Source organism: Cotesia typhae, unplaced genomic scaffold, assembly GCF_013202065.1.
Source record: "Cotesia typhae breed Kobodo isofemale line unplaced genomic scaffold, CoteBio_Ctyphae scaffold_121, whole genome shotgun sequence".
Lineage (NCBI taxonomy): Eukaryota > Metazoa > Arthropoda > Insecta > Hymenoptera > Braconidae > Cotesia > Cotesia typhae.
This window is the reverse complement of record NW_027423773.1, coordinates 187,025-207,886: the sequence shown is the minus strand read 5'-3', so window position 1 is coordinate 207,886 and position 20,862 is coordinate 187,025. Positions and strand designations below refer to the sequence as shown.

Below are 20,862 nucleotides of genomic sequence, written 5' to 3'. Positions count from 1 at the left end.
AAAACTTTCAGAATCTAGAACGTCTACTTCAGCACGTCTCCACTCGAATGTTGATGAACACTAAATTAGTTTAAATAAACCTCAAATAAACAAAAGCTCTTGTTACATGTTTTTTTTTTTTTTTTTTTTTTCTATAAATGTTTTGCTTTTTGTTTCAGGCTCGATGCAGAGAAGTTGGATCTCATTAATGTAAGTAATTAATATGTTTTTTTTTTTTCTTCATATACTCCAAATTTAATTTATCATTGATCGAAAAAATTGTAATATGACAAAATTGAATTTTATAAATTCATGATAAATTTATTGAGAATTTGTTTGTTTGTTCATTGAACAGACGAATGAATTTCTGGAATTTTAGAGTTGATTAATCACGAGAGAGCTTTTCAGTATACTCAATACCGCTAAATTCTATCCGAGATTCTAGCGTTAACAAAGGATTCTATAGTTTTATTAAATAACGTGAATAATAATTCCTTTGTTTTATTATTTAAATATTCTCTGCTTTTCTTGTTAAATTGTTCGGATGTTTTAGTTATTAAAATTAAAATTTACAATTATATTATTCTGCTATTCGTCTAACTCTGAATAAAATAGCAGAGCTTGGTTAAAAATCGATAATTACTATAATTTGTTAGTAAACTTATTAAAATACCCGGACTTAAATGCTGAATATTTCCGTAAATATTAAATATAAGTGCAAAGGTCAGAAGAGTATTTTTTTGTATAAAATTTAAAGGGTTACTAAAAAGTTCTTTTGACATTCTCCTATCTCTGAAACTGAACGAGTTACATTACTTTTCGTATAATTTCAACAGAATGTAAATACGCATTTAAATTTCAAATGCAATTATCCGCGAGACTCAAAAGCTTCTTACATATTTACAAATTAGTCATGCGGAATAAAAATAAAATGCTCGGGATTAATATTTCAAATTAATTAATCCAATTTTTTTGAGACGTTAAAAAACTTTTTATATCTTAAACGACTAAGTGCTTTTCGATTTTTTTGTGAGCTTTTTTAACTACAATAGCATTGTTATGGTACCCTTTGACACACGTCTGAGGAGTTCTTTTATCACTTTTTTCTTCAACGTCTTTTTTTTATTCACCTTATGAGAGCTTTAACGACACCGAGTACACACTCGACGTTTTATACCGTAAGTGACGGGAATTTTTTAAAAATTTTTCATTATGTTATTAAATTGTACTATTTTATTATCATGGATAAGTGAATTACTCATTTTGCCCCAAGAGAAAAATACACCGTACATACTGACGAGAATTTTATTCAATTAGCCACTGCCGGATACGCTGGAGATTCAATTTAAGAAATAATGTTTCTTAAGATAACTCAGAACTGATTAAAAGCTCCACATAATTTTGCTTCGACAATTTTTTTGTTTTGCCTGGAGCAATTTAATATTTTTTAAGAATTATTCACTTAAAATCCTGCAAGCTCGAGATCTATTTTCTAAAATAGGTCAAATTACGAAACAATAAAAAAATAAAATTGATAAACTTGCAGGCTGTCGAACTGAAAAATCATTAAAAATGCAGAAGCCCTACAATAACGTTAATTTTTAGACCTAAAACTTTTGGTAATCATTTAGGGCAGTTATTTTGTGGTATTTTTGAATCATCAGTGTTCCACAGAAGGATAATCCGTAATAAAATCTTCGAGCTTGCGGGCTTAAAATACAATAAATCAAATTGTTAATTAAAATAATATAACAAAGTAGAGTTAATTATCGCCTACTAATGAGAGTTTGTAAAAGTAAAGAGTGGTAGAAGAAAAATGGGGTCGATAGGAAAAGAGCATGAGGGTGAACAGAGCGAATGATTAAAAAAAAAAAAAAAAAAAAAAAAAAAAAAAAACGATAAAGAAGGACAGAAATGCAGAGAGTTGGGGGGAATTTCAAGTGAAATCATTTGTTTTCGTGGCAGCTGGAGGTAATTCCGTCCATTTCTCTCCCGTTCTATTCGCAATTTCACCCAAAAGATGTGGATTACTTTGTACAGTTAATCTATATAATAAAAAAAAAAAAAAAAAAAAAAAAAAAAATAATTAATTTTTTAATGTAATTATTTTCGATTTCAGAACACTATTTTACCGGAGGCAGTGCATTTCTGGGAGCGAACATTGATGGTTAGAGAAACTAAGAATACTATCCGCCTCAACCGGTAAGATATTGATTTTACTTATTTATAATGTTATTATAATAATAATAATAATAATAATAATAATAATAATAATAATAATAATAATAGATATTATTTATATACCGTTATTTCGCGGTAATAAATCAAGAGTAGTGACAGCGTAAACACAAATCTCGTGCATGCATATTCACTGTCATTGTGCTGAACATTTCGGTCTGTATGCAAATCACAGGGTAGGGCCCTAAGCATCATCCTCAACTATCTACTACTATTGCAATCTACCCGCAGCTGTACGTGTTAATATTACAACAAAATCTCGTAATATGCACGCGAGCTTACACTTATATAGGTGAAAGCTTCGTACATATATATCAACCAGGTAGTATGTGTACCTTTTCTCATGGCACATAAATCTTGTCGTACACGGCAAACGAGTCACATACCACACCACCGATTGTCCGAGATGACAACGATGAAGACTGATTATATAACTTTCATTACCGATGATAAACTAGATAACATACATCTTTTATTTAAAGCTAACATTAATATGCAGCAAAAAAATTTCTTTAACAACGAGTTTTCCAGCTTAATACCTTCAACCAACGGTTTGCTACCATTAAAACCCCGAGCTTGCGTTTCCTTGATAGAAAGCTTGCGAGGCAAACGTGAAATTTCTAAGAATCGTTAAAAATTCGACGGTATCTATCTAATCTCGATATTTATTATACTTACATCAATGGAAAGGAGTAAAAAGTAATAAGGTTTTTTTTTCATAACTCAATTTACCTCAACCGATATTCATCAAAATGCTCATCGAGTGCAGCCAAGCTCTACTCGATATAAATGAGCATTCAAGAGCTATTGAAATATTTCCAAGGCTTTTTATTCGTATTGATCCAACTTCACCGCACTTTACCCACTCATCTTTTCTGTACTTTTTCGATAGTTTTTTATCCTCATCATAAATATATATATACATATATAGTCTTGATAGACGATTGTGGACTATTTTTTCATTAAAACTTTATACATCTTTTGATTTTTATCTTCCCATTAGGCTCTTTTTATTCTCCTATTCTTCTTTTTCTATACAAGGAAAAACTTTTCTAGAAATAGAAATAAGAAGGATTAAATTCTTTCTACAAACAGTATTATAAAATATTTGATATATAATATTTACTACCTGAAAGTATTTGAGAAAACTTTTGAGAACTTATTTATTATTCTATTTCATGAGAAGCTTTTCTTAAAGCTCTGATTCACTGTGCTATGTTGTGAGAGTCTTACATTGCTCAGGAGCTTTAATGATTTTTGTAATTTATTTTCTCAGTAACTTCATATATTATTAGTTATTTTTATTCAGTAACCGGGAATACATTAAAAAACTCGAGCTGTTTATTTAATTCTTTTCAGATCGATATCTCTTATCTCATTAGCCTTTTGTATAATCATATCATATTTTCTATAAAATTCTACGAAATCTTTAAAAAATAATAACCAACTTTAATTTAGACTGGTATAAAAAAAAAAAATACGCAAGGTACGATAAGCCGAGGCATTGACGTGAAGTGTACTCTGACGAAGATTAATGTATCACGTTATATATTTGACTGTGGAAAACTCTGACATAAAGATTCCTCTGGCTGATAACCTGGTGAGATTAGAATACGTGGTACTTTTTTAGGAAATACATTTCCAACAAAAGAGACTTTATTTCGCGGTTATTTATGGCCAGACTCCGAAAGCTCATGTATGGTAGAAATGACTTGTCTAATCAGTCTGACTGATGTTATGGGGAAAAAAAAAAAAAAAAAAAAAATCAATGAGCTTGCGGTCTAAAGTTTGCTATATCAGGAAAAAATTATTGACCTCAAATTTTTTAGCTAATCAATTTAAAAATGATGAAAATTTATCATTGCTTGCAAGCTCGATAATTTTTGGGTTCAGGATAAGTCAAAGAATAATATTCCACAAAAATCGAAATATCTTTGACGTAATCTTAATAGAAATTTATCGTACATTAATGTAATTTGATGATAAAGTATTATCTCGCAGGTGAAATGTTTTTGATGAAATTGAACCAAGTATATGGGGTAATTGCATTTCTGTCCGGCGGATAAATGATCGATGGGCGTTAGGACAATAACCGAATAGTCTAGTCTAGTTAATCTCCCTAAGGACACGGATAACCTCTAGATTAATATTTCGAGATTGTAATCATGCCAGTGAAGTATTGTTTTATGTTTAATTAAACTCATATTACACACCCGAATTCATTTATTATATCTAATTACTTTCGTTCAATTATTTACGGTACACTTGTTGCAAGCTCACTCTTTTGGAATTAACCGGTACCATTTATCAAAGAAAAAATTTTCAAAACAATTTTTTTTTAATAAAAAAATTTTCAGATTTAATTGACAGTAAAAACCGTAATATCAATGTATATTGTATTTCAATTCTTCTCTCAGCATTATTACTACTGAGAAAATAAATATTAGTTGTACAAGTAACAGCTGTACTGTCACCCAGTAGACATTTGGTGGAGGTAATGGATTTTAGAGTACTTTTGGGAAAACGCAAGAGATACGACCGGTGAGAAATCGTGAATTTTCCAACGATCTGCTTGCAAATCCAAGCTCCGATCGTAAAAGCCCTGGTTGCAATTGGAGTAAACAAAAACAAGAGATAATAAAAAAAGTTTATTTATTTTATAAATAAACAAATGGATAAAAAAAGAATTCATATGTCACGGAAAATAAAATGCTATTGACGTTTACATAAATCTGCAGTTTATTCCAAGTTGACGGTACACCTGATACCACAGTCACAGTACACTTAAATTATTTTATCTTTGTTTATTTTGTTTTGTCGATAAATTCAATTTTTTTTTTTTTTTTTTTTTTTAAATATAATTTACACGGCATACTATTGTCTACTTTCGTTTTAAGACAATTGACTCTTCTGGTGTAATTTTTTCTAAACTAAACTAGATGTCTGTATTACTTGGCCGCACTGAAAAACACCAGAGCTTGTGACCGCATATGCTAAAGCTTGCAACCTCAAAGTTTAAATGGTCTAGCACTGTCTAAAACATGTTCATGCTTAAGAAAACGCCTGAGCTTGCGAGTTGTACGATTTTAATACTAACGTTTTTATCCAGTTCGTATTCTTGATCAGATAAATGCAGTGATATAAAAATTTGTTCCATATCGATATAAAATTCTCTGAGCGAGGCATTTATCATCTCTATCTTATGCAGAGTAAATTTTTTCCTAGTGGGTACCTAGTAATTTTTTTACCTCATAGATTCGAATATCTGCAGTGAGTCAACTTTTCCAAGGATGTCAATTTCATCTGCACCATGTGCCTTCGAGCTTTATACGAACCCGTGCACACATAAATTTTATCTTCTCTTCTATAGCTACCCTCGCCCCCTTAGCAAAGAGTAGTCTACCTCATACCTTATACCTTATATACCTTATACCTCACTCTCACCAGGGATGATATTACATTTTCGACGTAAATTTTTTTTTTTTCATCGTATGTGCATAATATGACTTACTATTTCTTAATAAAAAGACTGAATAAAATTATACGATGATAAGGAGTAAAAAATACCTCTGCAGGGTCACGGGAATCTGTGATATTTATTACGGGTGACATAAGACAATCATTTATTCCTTTTTCTTTTACACGAATAGTCTCAGTTATTTATAAGGATATTTTATATTTATGATCTGTATTATTTATTTAATAATTTTAAATATAAATTGTTCTACATATTTTTTCAAGATTCAAGATCTTGCAAGCTCAAATATTTTTTCGGGCGGATTGACTTTATAAACAATTTTCAAAAAAAAATCACTGAGCTTGCAAGCACAGTTGCGTTTATTACAAGCTTAACAACGTTTATGTTCTCTCAAATTGATTCCGTTTCATGATACAAAGTAATTTACTTACCGGAATCGAAATTCACCGGCAATGTTACCTCAGATATCTCCGACAATTCAAATAGAAAAAGCTCATATTCTTTATCTCCGTTATGTTTACTTACTTCTTTTAACTGCCTTGATACTCGGTCGAGTCGATCAACAGCAAGCTTCTCGATCGGTGTTTTTACATAAAAAAGAGATGCAAATAAAAAATTAGTCAAATATTTATTCTGTAAATTGCTTTCAATATTTCTTAAAATTTTCTTCTCTGCTTCTATATCAAGTATAAAAATAAAAAGCTTGCAAGCTCTGGTGAATTTATCGCAAGCTCAATGATATTTTTGTATTTATAATAGTAACAATAGTTCTCGCGTTGGATAAAGCGATAAAATTTGACGTTGAAGTTAAAATCAATAGACTATTTACTGTTTCAGTGGATAAGTTTAGTAATTGCATGCATGAGTTGAATATTGACTTAATTTACTATAGGTTGTTTACTACCCTTCGTATTGAGTTGCGAACACTGTCTGCTCTCTACAACTCTCATTCACTTGTCTTACACGCACACATGTTAATTACAACAAACACATATGATAGGGACACACACGGAAACGTGAATATCAATCACGGGTCTTCACTTTGAAATTTCTTAATTGACTTGCTATTGCAATCACGTTTCATTTAAATCCATATTATGATTGGCAGTCTATTAAACTACGGTAAATTCAAGGGATTACATGTCTGATCATTGTTACAGGAAATGTGAGAGCAGCCGGGTGTTTGTAAAGGACCACCACACTTACTGCATTGATACTTGTCGAGCGGTTACCATGTGTGGCGAGGTTATTGTACCGAAAGAGCATCTTGATGTGAGTATTTTTCATTGTTTTTTCTTTCAGAAGGGGAAAGGTGTTTTAATAAATGATCCCCACCTATTAAATTATTGGACTTGCAAGTTCAAAAATAATTTCGAAAATATTAATATTGTTCGGCTGCATATAATTGACAATAATTAGTTTAAATCAATCGATTAATTAACTACATAAATTAAACTGTTACAATACCTCGAGTATTCTGTTATTTTTAACTTAAATTAATCAGGTTTGTAAATTTCTGTTTAATTAAATTGATCGTCCGTCCGTGTCAGCTTTACCAATAATTCGTTAATTAAAATAAAAATATATATATATATATATATATATATATATATATATATATATATATATATATATATATAAACGATTTTCAAACTTAATAGGTTTGTCGCGTCTGCAACGCAACTGGACAAAAATGCCAAGTCCAGGATGATAGTATCGCTGGAGCGGGGATAGATGGCGCTGATTTTGTGTTTTACGTGTCAGCGCTGCAATCAGAGCGGTGTCACAACGGACTAACAGTCGCCTATGCAGCCCACTGTCAACAAGAAGCTGCTCTTGACAGGTAAAATGCTGTTTTTATTACCAGCCGCCATTTTGTTGACGATTTAAAGGCCTATTTTGAAATTAAGTCGATTTTTTACTTCAGAAAATCCCTTTTGTCCACAGGCCTATTGCAGGACACGCAAATTTGTGCCCCGGAAGCATCAGCACGAAGCCTCAGGAGCTGGAAACTCTTTTGAGTACAGTCAAACACGAAATTCTCCACGCTTTAGGGTTCTCTTTGAGTCTCTACGCGTTTTATCGCGACGAAAATGGAGAACCGAGGACGCCAAGACGGAGCGAAACGGGAAAGCCTCAGCTTAATGAAAAGTAAGTAGTTATTTTATGTGAAAATTATCATCCCTCCGTAATTATTCATTTAAATTGAAGGCTACAGACTCATCAGTGGAGCGAAAACACGATAAGAACAGTGGTGAGACCGCAGTGGCACGTAAGAGGCGGGACCGTCAATCGCTCAATGCAGATGATCGTCACGCCACGTGTCAAGGAGGAAGTTCGCGCCCACTTCAAGTGCCCCAGTTTAGAGGGCGCTGAACTGGAGGACCAGGGCGAGGACGGAACCGCATTGACGCATTGGGAGAAGCGTGTTTTTGAGGTTGGTTCTTTATTGCAGCGGTGATTAATGTTAAAAATATAATGAAATTATAATGATTAATTTATTAGAACGAAGCAATGACTGGAACTCACACACAAAACCCAGTCTACTCTCGGATAACCCTTGCCCTGATGGAGGACACCGGGTGGTACACGGCTAATTACTCGATGGCCCAGGAGCTCGGGTGGGGACGCAGATTGGGCTGCGACTTTGCCATCAAGTCTTGCAAGGAATGGATTACTTCGAGGTCTTCGAGGCTGTCGTAGGTTTTTTTTAAATTATTTAAAATTTTTTTTATTTAATAAAGCACTAATTGTCGTTGATGATGATGATGATGATGATGATTTTTTTTTTTTTTTTTTTTTTTTATGCTAAGCGAGGAGAATCCTAAGTGAGAGACAGTTTATATTTTATATCTGTAATTAGATATTGTTAAAGAGTTTGGATTGATTAATTTTTTTTTTTGTTCAGGGGAAAGACAATCCATCCGTTCTGTAATAAGGTTAAACAAGATCCACTGCAAACTGAGTGTACTGACGACCGGAGTTCTGTTGCGCTTTGTAATTTAGTTGAACATTCACAACCGCTCCCCAAGAAATATCAGGTTAAATATTTATCTATATTATTAACAGATAAAAAAAATTTTTAATTAAATTTTAAGATTTTTTAATCAAACAGATTGAAAAAAATTAAGATTTTTGAGAAGTCTTTGAAATAAAAATTTGCATTATTTGTTCTAGAACTTTGACTGGATCCCCCATGTGCCTCCAGGAAAGGAACAATACTACGGAGGATCAGTGTCCCTAGCCGATTACTGTCCGTACATCCAAGAATTCACCTGGCGTGCTAAAAACATCGTGATCCGGGGTTCCCACTGCCTCTACGAAGAAAACAACCCCCGTAAGGATTAAAAAAAACTCTTCATCTATCTAATTTACCGACCGCCATTAACAAGTTTTATTATTTTAGATCCAGAAAAAAACTTCGCTCTAGAGAACTACGGGCCCTACTCCCGGTGTTTCGACCACACGAACGACATGTGGGAAGAGCGAACCTGCAAGCAAGCCCGCCAATGGCAGCACTGGGGCTCCGGCTGCTACCAATACAAATGCGAGGCCGGAAGGCTTCACATAATGGTCGCTAATTTCACCTACACCTGCTACCACGCCGGTCAAAAGCTCACTATTAAAATAATTCAGAACGAGTGGCTCCACAAGGGGGCTCTCATTTGTCCCCCCTGTAAAGAAATTTGCCAGCAGGAGCTCAAGGCCAAAGGCGAGTGGTGCAAACCTGGAGATGAGCATCCTCCCTCGACTTTCTACCACCAAGATCACTTGCAGTGCTCCACTGGAGGTATTATACCGATAATTTTACTCACTGTCGGTACGACAGTATTGTCCTCTGTGATTTTGAGATGATCAAATTTTTATTAGACATTTTTAAGGCGCCGTCATATCGTAATTGTAAATTAGAAAAATTAATTTTTGTTTTTATGTAATGTATATAGTTTTTAAAAATTGTGTCGGTAATTTTTTCATGGCTCACTTTTTTTTATTGATTAGGTAGGAAAAAAAAAAAAAAAAAAATCTACATATATATATATATATATATATATATATATAAATAATTTACTTACGATTGGTAAGAAAGGAAATTTTTATGTGCGGGCATTTTGTTATCGATTGTTGATGAGTGATTGTACATACACAAGTATTTTATCTATTGATACAAACTATTTTAAAGGCATTTTAAAAAATTATTTATTAATAATATTAATTGTAACATTCCGTTCTTTTTTTTTTTTTTTTAATGTATAATTATCTTTAGTAATTAATCAATTGGGTTATTATATTATATATGAAAGTATTTAGAGGAGTTTGGTGCCATTTTGTTCGATATTATTATCAATAATTTTTATTTATTCGAAGAATCTCAAATTGTAAGTAATTATAAATAATTTAATGTATATTGTAATTGTATCCAGTATATTATTGTACTATTGTATGAATATTAATATGAATATTTTGTAACAGAATGTAAAATAATATAATAATTAATGAATATTAATATTAATAAATGGTTATTGATTTTTATTTTAAAAAATTATAAAAAGAGACAAAATTTTCTGTAGTCTTAAAATAATGGTTAAAAAAATTTTTTTCATATATATAATATAAAATCTGAATGAATAACATTCATCCATTTACATTGCGCTAACAATAAAGCAATAATACTTGACTTGAGATAAAACAAAAAAAAATAAAAGTTCTAAATATAAAATATAAAAATTTGACTCGGGCCTTTCCTACACATCACACGTAACACGTCACAAGCGTCTAATGCCTTATTATTACTGTAATTACAAAATAGCTAATCATACCCAGAAAAGATACCTGAGCCCTAGAGTTTGGTTTCTTTATCTACGGCTTAACAATATTCTCTCTCTCTCTCTCTCTCTCTCTCTCTCTTCCCCCACTCCACTCTCCCATTAAATAAAATAAAATAAAATAAAACTATACCAAGGTAATTACACTAAAATTAAATTACATCAGTTTTCATTCAAAGACCCGACAAGTGAGCACGTGTAAAAAAATAAATATTAAAAAATTTATTTATTTTTATTTTTTAATTATTAAAAATTGATTTAAATTTTTGGAAAAATGATTGAAAATTCGGGAGATTGCGAAGCCGTCGGCTGTACGGGAGATGAATTTATGCGGGTGAGTTTTTTTTTTTATAATTATATTTTAGTTTAAGTGTTTAATTTGGCTGATGAAAAATTTTTTTTCTTTTGTAATTTATTTCGATTTATTTATATTAAATTAATAATTTTGGATTGTAAAAATTATTTTTTTTTATTATTAAATATTAAACATTTTTTCCTAGGGAGTGAAAAGATTGTCAATAAAAGTAACCGAAGCGGTGATGAAGAAGCCAAAAGAACGAAAAGGATGGGCCAATAAGGCAGAGTTTGTAATGTCTTGCATGGGCTACGCAATAGGTATCGGGAATGTATGGCGGTTTCCCTTCTTAGTTTACAAAAACGGCGGCGGTAAGTCGCAAATTAAAATTCAAAGACATTTATTATATTTTTTATTTTAATTTTAATTTTTAATTTAGGAGCCTTTTTGATTCCGTTCGTACTGATGCTGGTCACTATGGGAATCCCAATCTTCTACTTGGAGGTCGCTGTGGGCCAATACTCGGGTCTGGGCCCCTTTCAAGTGTACAAGTCCCTTGCTCCGGCTTTTGGGGGGATAGGGCTGTGTACCCTATTGGTTATTGCGCTGGTCAGCGTTTATTATATGGTTCTGATGAGTTGGATTATGTCTTATATTGTCGCTTCTTTTTATTCAAAATTAGCCTGGGGGTACTGTGACTATGAATGGAACGATCATGGTAATTAAAATAATTAAAAAAACATTTGATTTTTTATTTTATATAAAAATAAAAATTTTATATTTTTTAAGCATGCTTTAGTCAACTCCAAGACTTAAAATGCCGTGAAGAAAATTCCACGTCAATTTTTTTCAACAAAACTTGTCAATCTATCACAGGAGTTTGTCAAAATTTTGGATATCCTCACGGAGATTTCCACGGAAATTGTTACAACAGTTCATCTATCGTCCCTGTAAAATCCCTGTACAAGAGGGTATTGTCCAGTGAACAATACTTCAAGTAACTTTTATAAAATTTATAATTTTTAAAAATATAAATTATTTTAATTTTTTTTTTTTTTTTTTTTTTTTTTTTTTTTTAATTTTTAGCAATTACGCTCTCGGAATGAATGGCGCGACTTGGGAAAATTACGGACCGCTAAACTGGCAATTGTTGATTTACCTATCCCTCGGATGGATAATAGTCTTTATCTGTTTGTCCCGCGGAATTAAATCGGCGGGTAAAGTCGCGTATTTTACCGCTATTTTTCCATACGTGATGCTCACTGCTGTATTGATTCGAGGTAAATTGAAATATCAAATAATTTAATAATAACAATAATTATAATGCTTATTTTTTATTAGGTGTAACACTAGAAAATGCGATAGAAGGTATAAAATATTTCATTATTCCCGACTTTGATCAATTGACAAATGCTAGCGTTTGGGGAGATGCCGCGTCCCAAGTTTTTTATTCTCTGGGAATCGGATGTGGATCCTTAATAACAATGTCCAGTTTCAATTCCTTCACCAACAATTGCTTCAGGTAACTGATAATTTCTTAATAATATAAAATTGATAAATTGTTTAAAAAAATCGGTATTTTCCAGGGACACAATTTTCATAGCGGTAGCGAACGTTTTTACCTCGGTATTCGCCGGGTTCGCGATATTCTCAATTCTCGGGCACTTGTCGATGAAGATGGAGATGCCGATTCAAGAATTAGCTCAGGATGGGGGCCTGGCTTTGGCCTTTATTGCTTATCCGGAGGCGGTTAACCAGATGCCCATGCCGAACTTGTGGGCTGTTTTGTTCTTTATGATGTTATTTATCCTCGGACTCGGGAGTCAAGTAAGTTTAAAATTATTTTTATTATTCTAATTCTTAGGTCTTGTTGTTACAGTTCCCCTCATTCTTGTCGTTATTATTCACAATATTTTTTAGTTTCCAGGTGTCCAAGCCGTAAGTACAGCAATAATTGACCTGAAGCCGTCGCTCCGAGGCAAAGAACACTTTGTGATATTTGCCGTCTGCTTCGGAGGCTGGTTGTTAGGCTTGCCAATGATCTTCGGCGGAGGAATCCTCCTGTATCAATTGATGGACTGGAACACCGCGAGCTGGGCCGTGTTGCTGATAGGTGTAGCGGAACTTGTCGTTCCCTGCTGGATGTACGGCTGCAATAAATTCATCAACAACATCACTGAGATGAAAATGAAATTCAACAAGTTTTCTTACGTATATTGGTGGGTCAACTGGGTCATCCTCGCTCCTTTTACTTGTATGGTAAGTTTTCAATTAACAATAACAAAGTAAAATTCTTCCAAAATAATTTAATATTTAATATTTTATTTAAGGCGATTTTCATCTACCAAATGACTCAATATTATTCTGTAACTTACGGAAGCTACGAGTACCCTCTCTGGGCGAAATCCATTGGAACAATGATTGGTGTTAGCACTTTGATGCCATTGCCGCTGTATTTCTTCTATCGTCTCTACAAAGGCCCGGTAAATTTTCAAAAATAAATTTATTTTTTAGTTTTTTTATATTTATTTTCTTTTTTTTTTTTTCAGCGAGACATGAGTTTGTTCAAAGTAACCAAATACTGGGGACCTTCAAATAAAAATCAGTGGCAAGGATAATATTTAATTTTTTTTTTTAATAATTATTAAGACGTTTGTTTTTATAACTATAATTTTAATAAAATTTAAACAATTAAATTTTTTTTTTTTTTTTTTTTTTTTTTTAAAATGATAAGGCAGCTGTGAATCACCTGAATAATTATTTTTCATAGAAAAATTACATCATGGCCTTGGTGATTAGATAGGAAGAAAATATTAAATTTTTATGATTTTTTGATAAGTTTAAAAATTTATTTTTCTATTTCAATGTCTAGTTTTTAGAGCATTAAGAATTATTCAATAAGCTAGACATTGGAAATACGGTAAGAATTTTTTAAAAAATATTTTGTGTAGTTTTAAATTGTAGTTGTTCTTGTTTTTTTTTTTTTTTTTTTTTTTTTTTTTTTTTTTTTTTTTTTGTTACAGTTAAAATGAAGTCAAACTTAACAAAATTGTTATCTATCTTGATAATAATAACTCCACTCACTAAAGCGCAAGCTCTTCTGGGGATCTATTGTAAGCAAAATGGCGACTGCACTCTCCCAAACTCATATTGCAACGATACATCCGACAGATGTCGCTGCACAGACGGTTATTACCCATCCAATAACAAGACTACGTGCGTTCAGTATGCAAAAATTAAAAAAAAAAAAAAAAAATATATATATATATATATATATAGTAGTTAGTATAATCCAGATATTACTGAGTATAATCTGAATTATACTAGCTACTATCTGAAATTTTTTTTTTTACCACAAAAAGACAATATAATTACTATTGCAATAATTATATTCTAGAAGTAAATGACACTTGCGAAAGAGACGCTGGATGCAAATTTATAGAACACTCGTTATGTGATAACTACATTTGTAAGTGCCCATATGAATTCCAAGTAACAAATGGTGAATGCAAGCCCAGTAATCATGGCGCATGTGACGCTAATGGAACTTGTACTAATGTCCTTAGCGACGGGATTTGCACCAATGGTTTCTGCACTTGTACAGAAAATATTAACTACTTTGGGGCAATGGGCTCATATTGTTCTCCTTATCCTTCACGTGAGTATTTACATACCAACAGTACCAACCGCTGTTAAGGTAAATTTAAGAATTATCAAGGGTAAATATTTATGTTTATGTTCAGATTTATGGCAGTTCACCAGTCGTGAGGAGGGTTGTAAGAATTTTCCAAATTCGTACAAATACGAGAACAATAGAAAGAAAAATTGTTACTGCAAATCAGGATACACAAACGATAAGAAAAATAATAAGTGTCTTGCTGATATAGATCTGAATTGTCCTGACGATAGTTATTGTCAAGTTGAATACAGTTTTTGTAATGATTGGCAAAAATGCGAATGCCAGTATGGTTACTATCCATCTAAAGATAAAAAAAAATGTATTAAATATGGTAAATATTTGTTTTTTTTTTTTTTTTTTTTTATAATCACCGAAGGGTTCAGTGAAAACAATAATTAATTGCTTTTCTTCCCCAGAAATTGGCGAACCGTGTGACAATAACAGCAACTGTGATCCCTTACAAAACTCCAAATGCGAGTCAACGATCTGCGTTTGCGTGCCCGGAGCCACAAAAGGAACCGATGGGGAGTGTTGGTTCCCCGACTCTTTATCCTGCAATTCTTCCGAGACTTGTCCACCCGATTCCTTCTGCAATTCATTTACATCATGCAACTGCAAAACAAATTTCGTCCAGCACAACGAATTTTGCTACGCAGTTCCTGAAACTACCTGTTCCGCAGTCTCTCAATGCTTGTCTTCATCCTACGTAAACATTGGATCTTCCTGCAGTCTGATTAAGGAACACAAGGAGAAGTACAGTAGCTGCAGTTCCAAAAACGGATCAACGACCTGCTGGATGGAAGACTACAATGGCCTGTTAAAGGATTTTGGAGTGTCTGTTGGAGGTTCTCGAGAACGGATCTGCTTGATAAAGTACCAGAATCGAACCTCTGTTCTGGGAACCGTGTCTGCTTCCGAATCTAAATGTAGTATCCAGTGGAGCACCACTAAAGATTCTTTTGAAAGTTACAAACTACTTGTTGACACCCGGAACCTGGAGTGGAACAAAAACTACGTCCTCAACAGCGCCGTTTTTGGAGGATCTGAAGGAACCAATTTGTTCCTGATCTGCAGAACAGAGATAAAGATAGGAATTTATGTTCTAGGTCGGCTGGAACCTCCAAGGTACAAAAGGTGTCATGTTTTTCAAAAAAAAGATTACTTTCAGTCAAAGTTCCAAGTGCTGACAGTAAAGGGTGCTCCTTGTACCAGTGAAAACTTTACATTCGCTGGAGGAATTTGTAAATGTTCATCAGGATTCTACTCCTATTACAGGAACTGTTACAAGATTCCTTTAAGTAAGTTCTAATTATAGTTCTGATAATCCAATCTAATTATCAAACGTTCCAGGACCCAATGTTCGTGTTGATTCCTTCGAGGCATGTAGATATCTAAAAAATACCATCTACTCTGGTGATGGAAAGTGCATTTGCAAGATTGGATACTACCTAAATGATGATGATCACTGCGCCAAAATTCCAACTGGCTTGGAGATTTCATGTGATCAAGAGTGCCCAATTGATTCTTCATGTTCTGAGGGCTTTTGTCACTGCAATCAAGGATTCGTAAGAATGAATGGAGCTTGCTACGGGTTCAGTGGTTCAGCGTGTTCCAAGGCTTCTAATTGTACTTCCAAGTCTTATGTCTGTCAATCAGGAATTTGTCTAGAGATTGAAAAAAGAAAGACAAAAAATGAATCTTGCGTAGGTAGGATCAATGATCATAGTTATGAATTATTGTTACTTATCATTGGCCATTAAATTGTTGTATAAGGTTCCATGTGCTGGATGCCTCATAATAACGAGAACAATACAAATCTCGGAGTTGTTGGTGGAATTGATGAAACAGGATCACAGTATGTTTGCCGATCACTTCACGGAACTCTTACAATACCTGGAGAATTACGAGTTCACCGCTGGCTTCGCTGTATCATAGTCGTAGGGACCAAGTCCATTTCAAGCCTGCAATTCGACGTAAGTAACTTTTTTTTTTTTTTTTTTTTTTTTTTTTTTTTTTTTTTTTGTTGTTGTTTTAAATCCTGATAATAACTCATGACCACCCACCAGATGCTGGTCGACAACGGAAATCTAATCTGGACCAAGTTGTACCAATTGGACCAAGCTGTTCCTGGAGGAACCACCGAAGACAACAAGCCTTACCTGATCTGCCGGTTGGACCATGACGGGCTGCTCTACGTCGGGAAACTAGAACCTCCACTCTACGACCTCTGTTCCACTGGTGGAAAAACTGTTCTAGTCTCTTCCGACTTTGAAGTTCTCGTTGACAATAGCACAGTTTCTGAAACATGCCAACCAGAGTGCTCAGCAGTGGATTCTGTCTGCTCCGATGGAGTATGCCAATGCAAGCCAGGGTTCTTCAAACACAACGGAACTTGTTACGGTCTCCCCCTAGCGAAATGTTCCGACAGCTCAAAGTGTCTCTCTACGGCCTACGTCTGTCAATCAAATAGTTGTCAAAAGATTGAAGAGATACTAATTGAGGGCACTCAATGTGGGGATAGGAATAAAAAATTCGTCTGCTGGAGGCTCTATGATGGAAATAAAACTGATGTTGTTACCACACAAGATGGCGACGCAAAAGAAAATGTTTGCCGCGTAAATTACCAAAATCTTTCCCTACCAGGGCGACATCCTTTCGTAGAAGGATTCGAGCAGTGCCTGGTACTGATAGATGGCAATGTTGAGGCCTTCGATAAATTTGATGTAAGTTTTCATACTGATGAGGAAAAAAAAAAAAAAAAAAAATTTCAGATAATACCTAGTATAATTCAGATTACAATATATGAGTATAATCAAATATCCTTGCAGGTTCTTTTATTCAATGATAATTTCGGATGGGCCAAGTCTTATTCTCTAGATAAAGCCATTCCCGCAGGATATTTTCAAGATAAACCTCTGCTGTTCTGCAGAACAGAAGTGGAAGGCAGCGCTACTATTGGAAAACTTGTACCCCCACTCTACGACTTGTGCTACATTACTTATAGGTGGAAGATGGCGGTGCATAATCATTTTGAGGTTCTGGTTGAGAAAAAGAGTTATTGGATTATAAGTTGATGGCTTTGATTTTATTTGAACATAATTTGAGAATAATAAATTTGAAATTATATGAAGAAAAAAATAAAAATGCGGCAAAAAATTATTTTATTGTTGCAAATTTTTATTAAATTTAAATTATTAGTGTTGGAAATTACATTAATCCCTAAATTATCCCGAGGGAATATTCCTCATCTGTCTAACAGCAGCAACAATCCTCGGATTGAACCCAACACTTCCCTCTAAATACTCTTCAGGATTTAATCTAAGCAGCAGCGCCACTGCATTAAGATTATCCGTCAATTTAAGCCCCAATTCCTCCAAAATATTCCCCAAATAATTAATATCCACCGCCAATTGTTTGCAACCTTTACCATCAAGTTCACAAATTCCCAAAATCTGATCCAAGAACATCTGACAAGCGTCTTTAGCAACAATTCCCAGAAAAATTCCTGTGAATCCTCCACTTCCGCTCTCCATATGATTGAACTTGTCGTCGGCCATTTTAAGCGCATAATTCAAACTCGGATTATCCGTTAACAAAAATGGCTCCAAATGCTGGGGAAGTGTCATCAGATATTGTCCAACCAAGGTAATAAATTCCTGGGGTATAAAACTATAATCCGGTAGGTCAACTTCATTGGCCGCAATTTTGTCGACTCGCCGCCATTTTAATGTCTTTATAATCAGTAATTGAGTATAAATCGGCCCAAAAATTACATCATACGTTCCTCGGTATAAACTTAAACACAATTGATTAATTCGTTTGTTGATTTCATCAAAATGGCCGCCATTAACCGCGTCAGTCATTTCTTTTATAACTTTATCTCCATTATTTGTCAGCAACAAGTGAAATTTTCCGAAATTATTATTACAATTAAATAATTTCAATTTATTTTCATTAACTGCCGCAATTAACTGACGATTTATGTCATTTATCGTCAATTGAAGGCTCCCAATAATCTGCATCAAAGTTAGGCACTGCTGAAACAAACCCCAATTCTCAGTTCTAGATCTCCCAGAGCCAATCAGTGTCAAGCAGGTTGAGTAATTCTCCAAATAATTGATCAGCAAATGATTTATCGACATTACCAAATGAGAAAATCCGCAGAAATTCGTCAAGTTAGCACACCGCTTGAAGCTTTCTGCAACTATTTCGTAAACTCGCGGCACACTGAGTGACAACTCATGAATTAGTTCACTAAGTTCTCCGCTAGATGAAGTCGGGAGCAAGTTCTGGAGCTGATAAGTCATCAAGGCAGTTTCGTAGATGGTGTACTTGGAGATGAAGCTTATTAAAGGGCAGTAGATGCTTTTGGCCAAAGCCAGAGTCAATAAAGAAACACATTTCGGCGTAATATTGTCAAGCGAGTGGCTGAAGTTAATCGCGAAGCTGTCGAAGATGCTCTTTAGGTTTATCAGAGGTGTCAATTGCTCTGGAAGCGGAAATTGACGCAGGTAAAAAGATATTTGGGTCTCGAATGTTTTGCTGAGATTTGTCAGCAACTCGGTGTAGATTTCTAGGGTTACGGTCAATTTTAAAGGGACTTCTGAGTTGTCATTTGGAAACAGCGCGGTGGTTATTTTTGACTGCTCGGGAAAATTTGTTAACAGTTTGTCGAAAAACTTGATCAATTGATGAGAAAACTGATCCTCTGAGCTGGATATTTTTTGCCACTCTGAGATTAAGTTCACTCGGGTGCAGTTTTTGTAGTATTTTTCTAGCTGGTCCAGCCGCGAGATTTCGGAAAAAATTGTTACGTAGATTTTTGATTGATCTGAAATAATAATTTATTTTTTATTAAATTTTTTTAATTAAAATTATTTAAAAATAATTACCAAGATTACGGGTGGTGAACGCTTGGACCAACAAAGGGCTTGCAAGAGCTTCAAGTCGGTTCTTAAGACCTTCTAATTGGAGTTTTTTGTTCTCGTAGTCTGAAGAAGTCGTCAGCATGCTTAAGGATTTTTGCATGCTGAAGATCTTGCTGGAGATTACTTCAATATCGTCGGTTTCGAAACTCTGGAAGGAAAAATTAGGGTATTAAAAAAACCAATTCGAGTGCTGTTTGCTGGGTTGAGGTTATGGCAGACTTACTTCTTCAACTTGGTTCGCTAGGATTGACCAATTGTCTGCTTCGTGTAGACTTTGCTTAGCTTGTTCCAAGTCGAACTTTATTTTGTCGATTTTTGCCAAGGATGTTATTGATAGTGAGGTGTCTTTTTCTATCTAAAGGTAAGAATATTCTATGTTATTAAGAGAATATTTTTTTTTTTTTTTTTTGATTATTTATTTTTAAATTAATACATTTTTTTTATACCTTAGCTATTTCATCCTTGACAACAGACATTTTGTCTTTAAGAGAAGCTGCTTCTTGTTGGAGCAATTGAGTCTCTCGAAATATTCTTGGTAAACTTACTAAGACATTTTGGCTCGTTTCTTCAACAGTTAAATTTACTTGTTGAACGTACATCTGTAATTTCATTACCAGCGAGGTAACGTATGCCTAAAAAAAAATTTTTTTTTTATAAAATTTAATTTATTTTACAAATTATAATAATTACATTACTTACATCTTTGTCATTTTGTAAGTCTAGAGACTCAAGTATTTTATTAACCCAATCTTTTACATTAAAATTGTCGTTTGAAAATCCTGCAATGTCCTAAAAAAAAATAATAATAATTTTAAATTTTATAATACCCACTCTTTAATTAAATTTTTTTTTTTTTTAATAATTTAATCGGACTGTCTATTCGGACACTGTGAGTGAATTCCGCGTGAGGCTATCGTGAATATTACAAATTATTTGCCATGCTAAAATTCACGCTACAGTATCCGAATAGCCTCAGCCTAATTTAATTGCTACAAAATTCTAAATAAATTTTTAATGTTTGTCAACAGTGTTATTAAATTTTCATATAATATTTTTATAGAATTAACTTACCATATTATATTTAAATTAAATTTTATATTATTTAAGCAATAATTAAATAGTTATTGACAAATATTTTGGAAAGTATACAAGTGAGGAATGAAAAATAAATAATCAGCTGTCACTGATGACATGTAGAGAATTGTCGGTAAGTTAATAACTTATTTTTATCAGTTGTTGTTTTTTTATTTACTGTCGGATAAGTAAGTATTTTTTTTTTTTTTTTTTTTTTATTTTAAATAAAAATTTAACAACAATTTAAAAATTTTTTGCCGCTTAATAAATTTTTTGTGTATTTAACAAAAAATTAAAACAATTGTGAAGTGACAGATAAATTTAATAATACTGAAGTTAGCTGTCAGCTGTCAATTTTGAAAATTTTT

At 33.3% G+C, this 20,862-nt stretch overlaps 4 protein-coding genes and 1 long non-coding RNA gene across 7 annotated transcripts in view; 3 read left to right on the top strand and 2 right to left on the bottom strand.

The window, feature by feature from the left end:
* Invadolysin (leishmanolysin-like peptidase, invadolysin) overlaps positions 1-10,129 on the top strand; it is a 49,923-nt gene extending 39,794 nt beyond the window's left edge. Inside the window, exons 4-14 of one of the 2 annotated variants that reach the window (XM_074252914.1) lie at positions 159-189; positions 2,099-2,181; positions 6,856-6,967; positions 7,357-7,538; positions 7,643-7,846; positions 7,907-8,132; positions 8,201-8,394; positions 8,509-8,523; positions 8,604-8,736; positions 8,873-9,032; positions 9,102-10,129. In XM_074252914.1, coding sequence (XP_074109015.1) covers positions 159-189; positions 2,099-2,181; positions 6,856-6,967; positions 7,357-7,538; positions 7,643-7,846; positions 7,907-8,132; positions 8,201-8,394; positions 8,509-8,523; positions 8,604-8,736; positions 8,873-9,032; positions 9,102-9,550 — 1,789 coding nt within the window. In that variant the 3' untranslated portion in view covers positions 9,551-10,129. The remainder of the gene's footprint in view (positions 1-158; positions 190-2,098; positions 2,182-6,855; positions 6,968-7,356; positions 7,539-7,642; positions 7,847-7,906; positions 8,133-8,200; positions 8,395-8,508; positions 8,524-8,603; positions 8,737-8,872; positions 9,033-9,101) is intronic. The other variant, XM_074252915.1, reaches the window with a different exon arrangement.
* A 556-nt stretch (positions 10,130-10,685) lies between these two features.
* Positions 10,686-13,509, top strand: LOC141533833 (sodium- and chloride-dependent GABA transporter 2-like). Its single transcript, XM_074252916.1, has 10 exons — positions 10,686-10,852; positions 11,019-11,184; positions 11,253-11,531; positions 11,603-11,810; positions 11,900-12,093; positions 12,155-12,335; positions 12,400-12,640; positions 12,734-13,072; positions 13,144-13,296; positions 13,363-13,509. Exons 1-10 carry the CDS (start codon positions 10,793-10,795, stop codon positions 13,429-13,431), a joined length of 1,890 nt encoding a protein of 629 aa, XP_074109017.1. The 5' UTR covers positions 10,686-10,792; the 3' UTR covers positions 13,432-13,509.
* On the bottom strand, positions 12,642-13,166 carry LOC141533834 (uncharacterized). Its single transcript, XR_012480351.1, has 2 exons — positions 13,025-13,166; positions 12,642-12,963 (listed from the first exon to the last, which is right to left on the bottom strand). It is a non-coding gene; the product is annotated as an uncharacterized LOC141533834 (long non-coding RNA).
* Positions 13,510-13,717: 208 nt separating the features above from the next.
* On the top strand, positions 13,718-17,651 carry LOC141533829 (uncharacterized). 2 transcript variants are annotated; one of them, XM_074252911.1, is made up of 9 exons: positions 13,718-13,733; positions 13,837-14,049; positions 14,211-14,471; positions 14,557-14,823; positions 14,909-15,790; positions 15,843-16,199; positions 16,266-16,465; positions 16,559-17,215; positions 17,321-17,651. In XM_074252911.1, exons 2-9 carry the CDS (start codon positions 13,842-13,844, stop codon positions 17,564-17,566), a joined length of 3,078 nt encoding a protein of 1,025 aa, XP_074109012.1. In that variant the 5' UTR covers positions 13,718-13,733; positions 13,837-13,841; the 3' UTR covers positions 17,567-17,651. The 2 variants fall into 2 exon arrangements, with proteins under 2 accessions (XP_074109012.1, XP_074109013.1); XM_074252912.1 differs by having other exon boundaries at positions 13,719-13,733; positions 13,837-14,029.
* Cog7 (conserved oligomeric Golgi complex subunit 7) lies at positions 17,649-20,587 on the bottom strand. Its single transcript, XM_074252913.1, has 6 exons — positions 20,492-20,587; positions 20,120-20,209; positions 19,867-20,052; positions 19,644-19,775; positions 19,385-19,568; positions 17,649-19,323 (listed from the first exon to the last, which is right to left on the bottom strand). Exons 1-6 carry the CDS (start codon positions 20,492-20,494, stop codon positions 17,717-17,719), a joined length of 2,202 nt encoding a protein of 733 aa, XP_074109014.1. The 5' UTR covers positions 20,495-20,587; the 3' UTR covers positions 17,649-17,716.
* Positions 20,588-20,862: the final 275 nt, after the last annotated feature.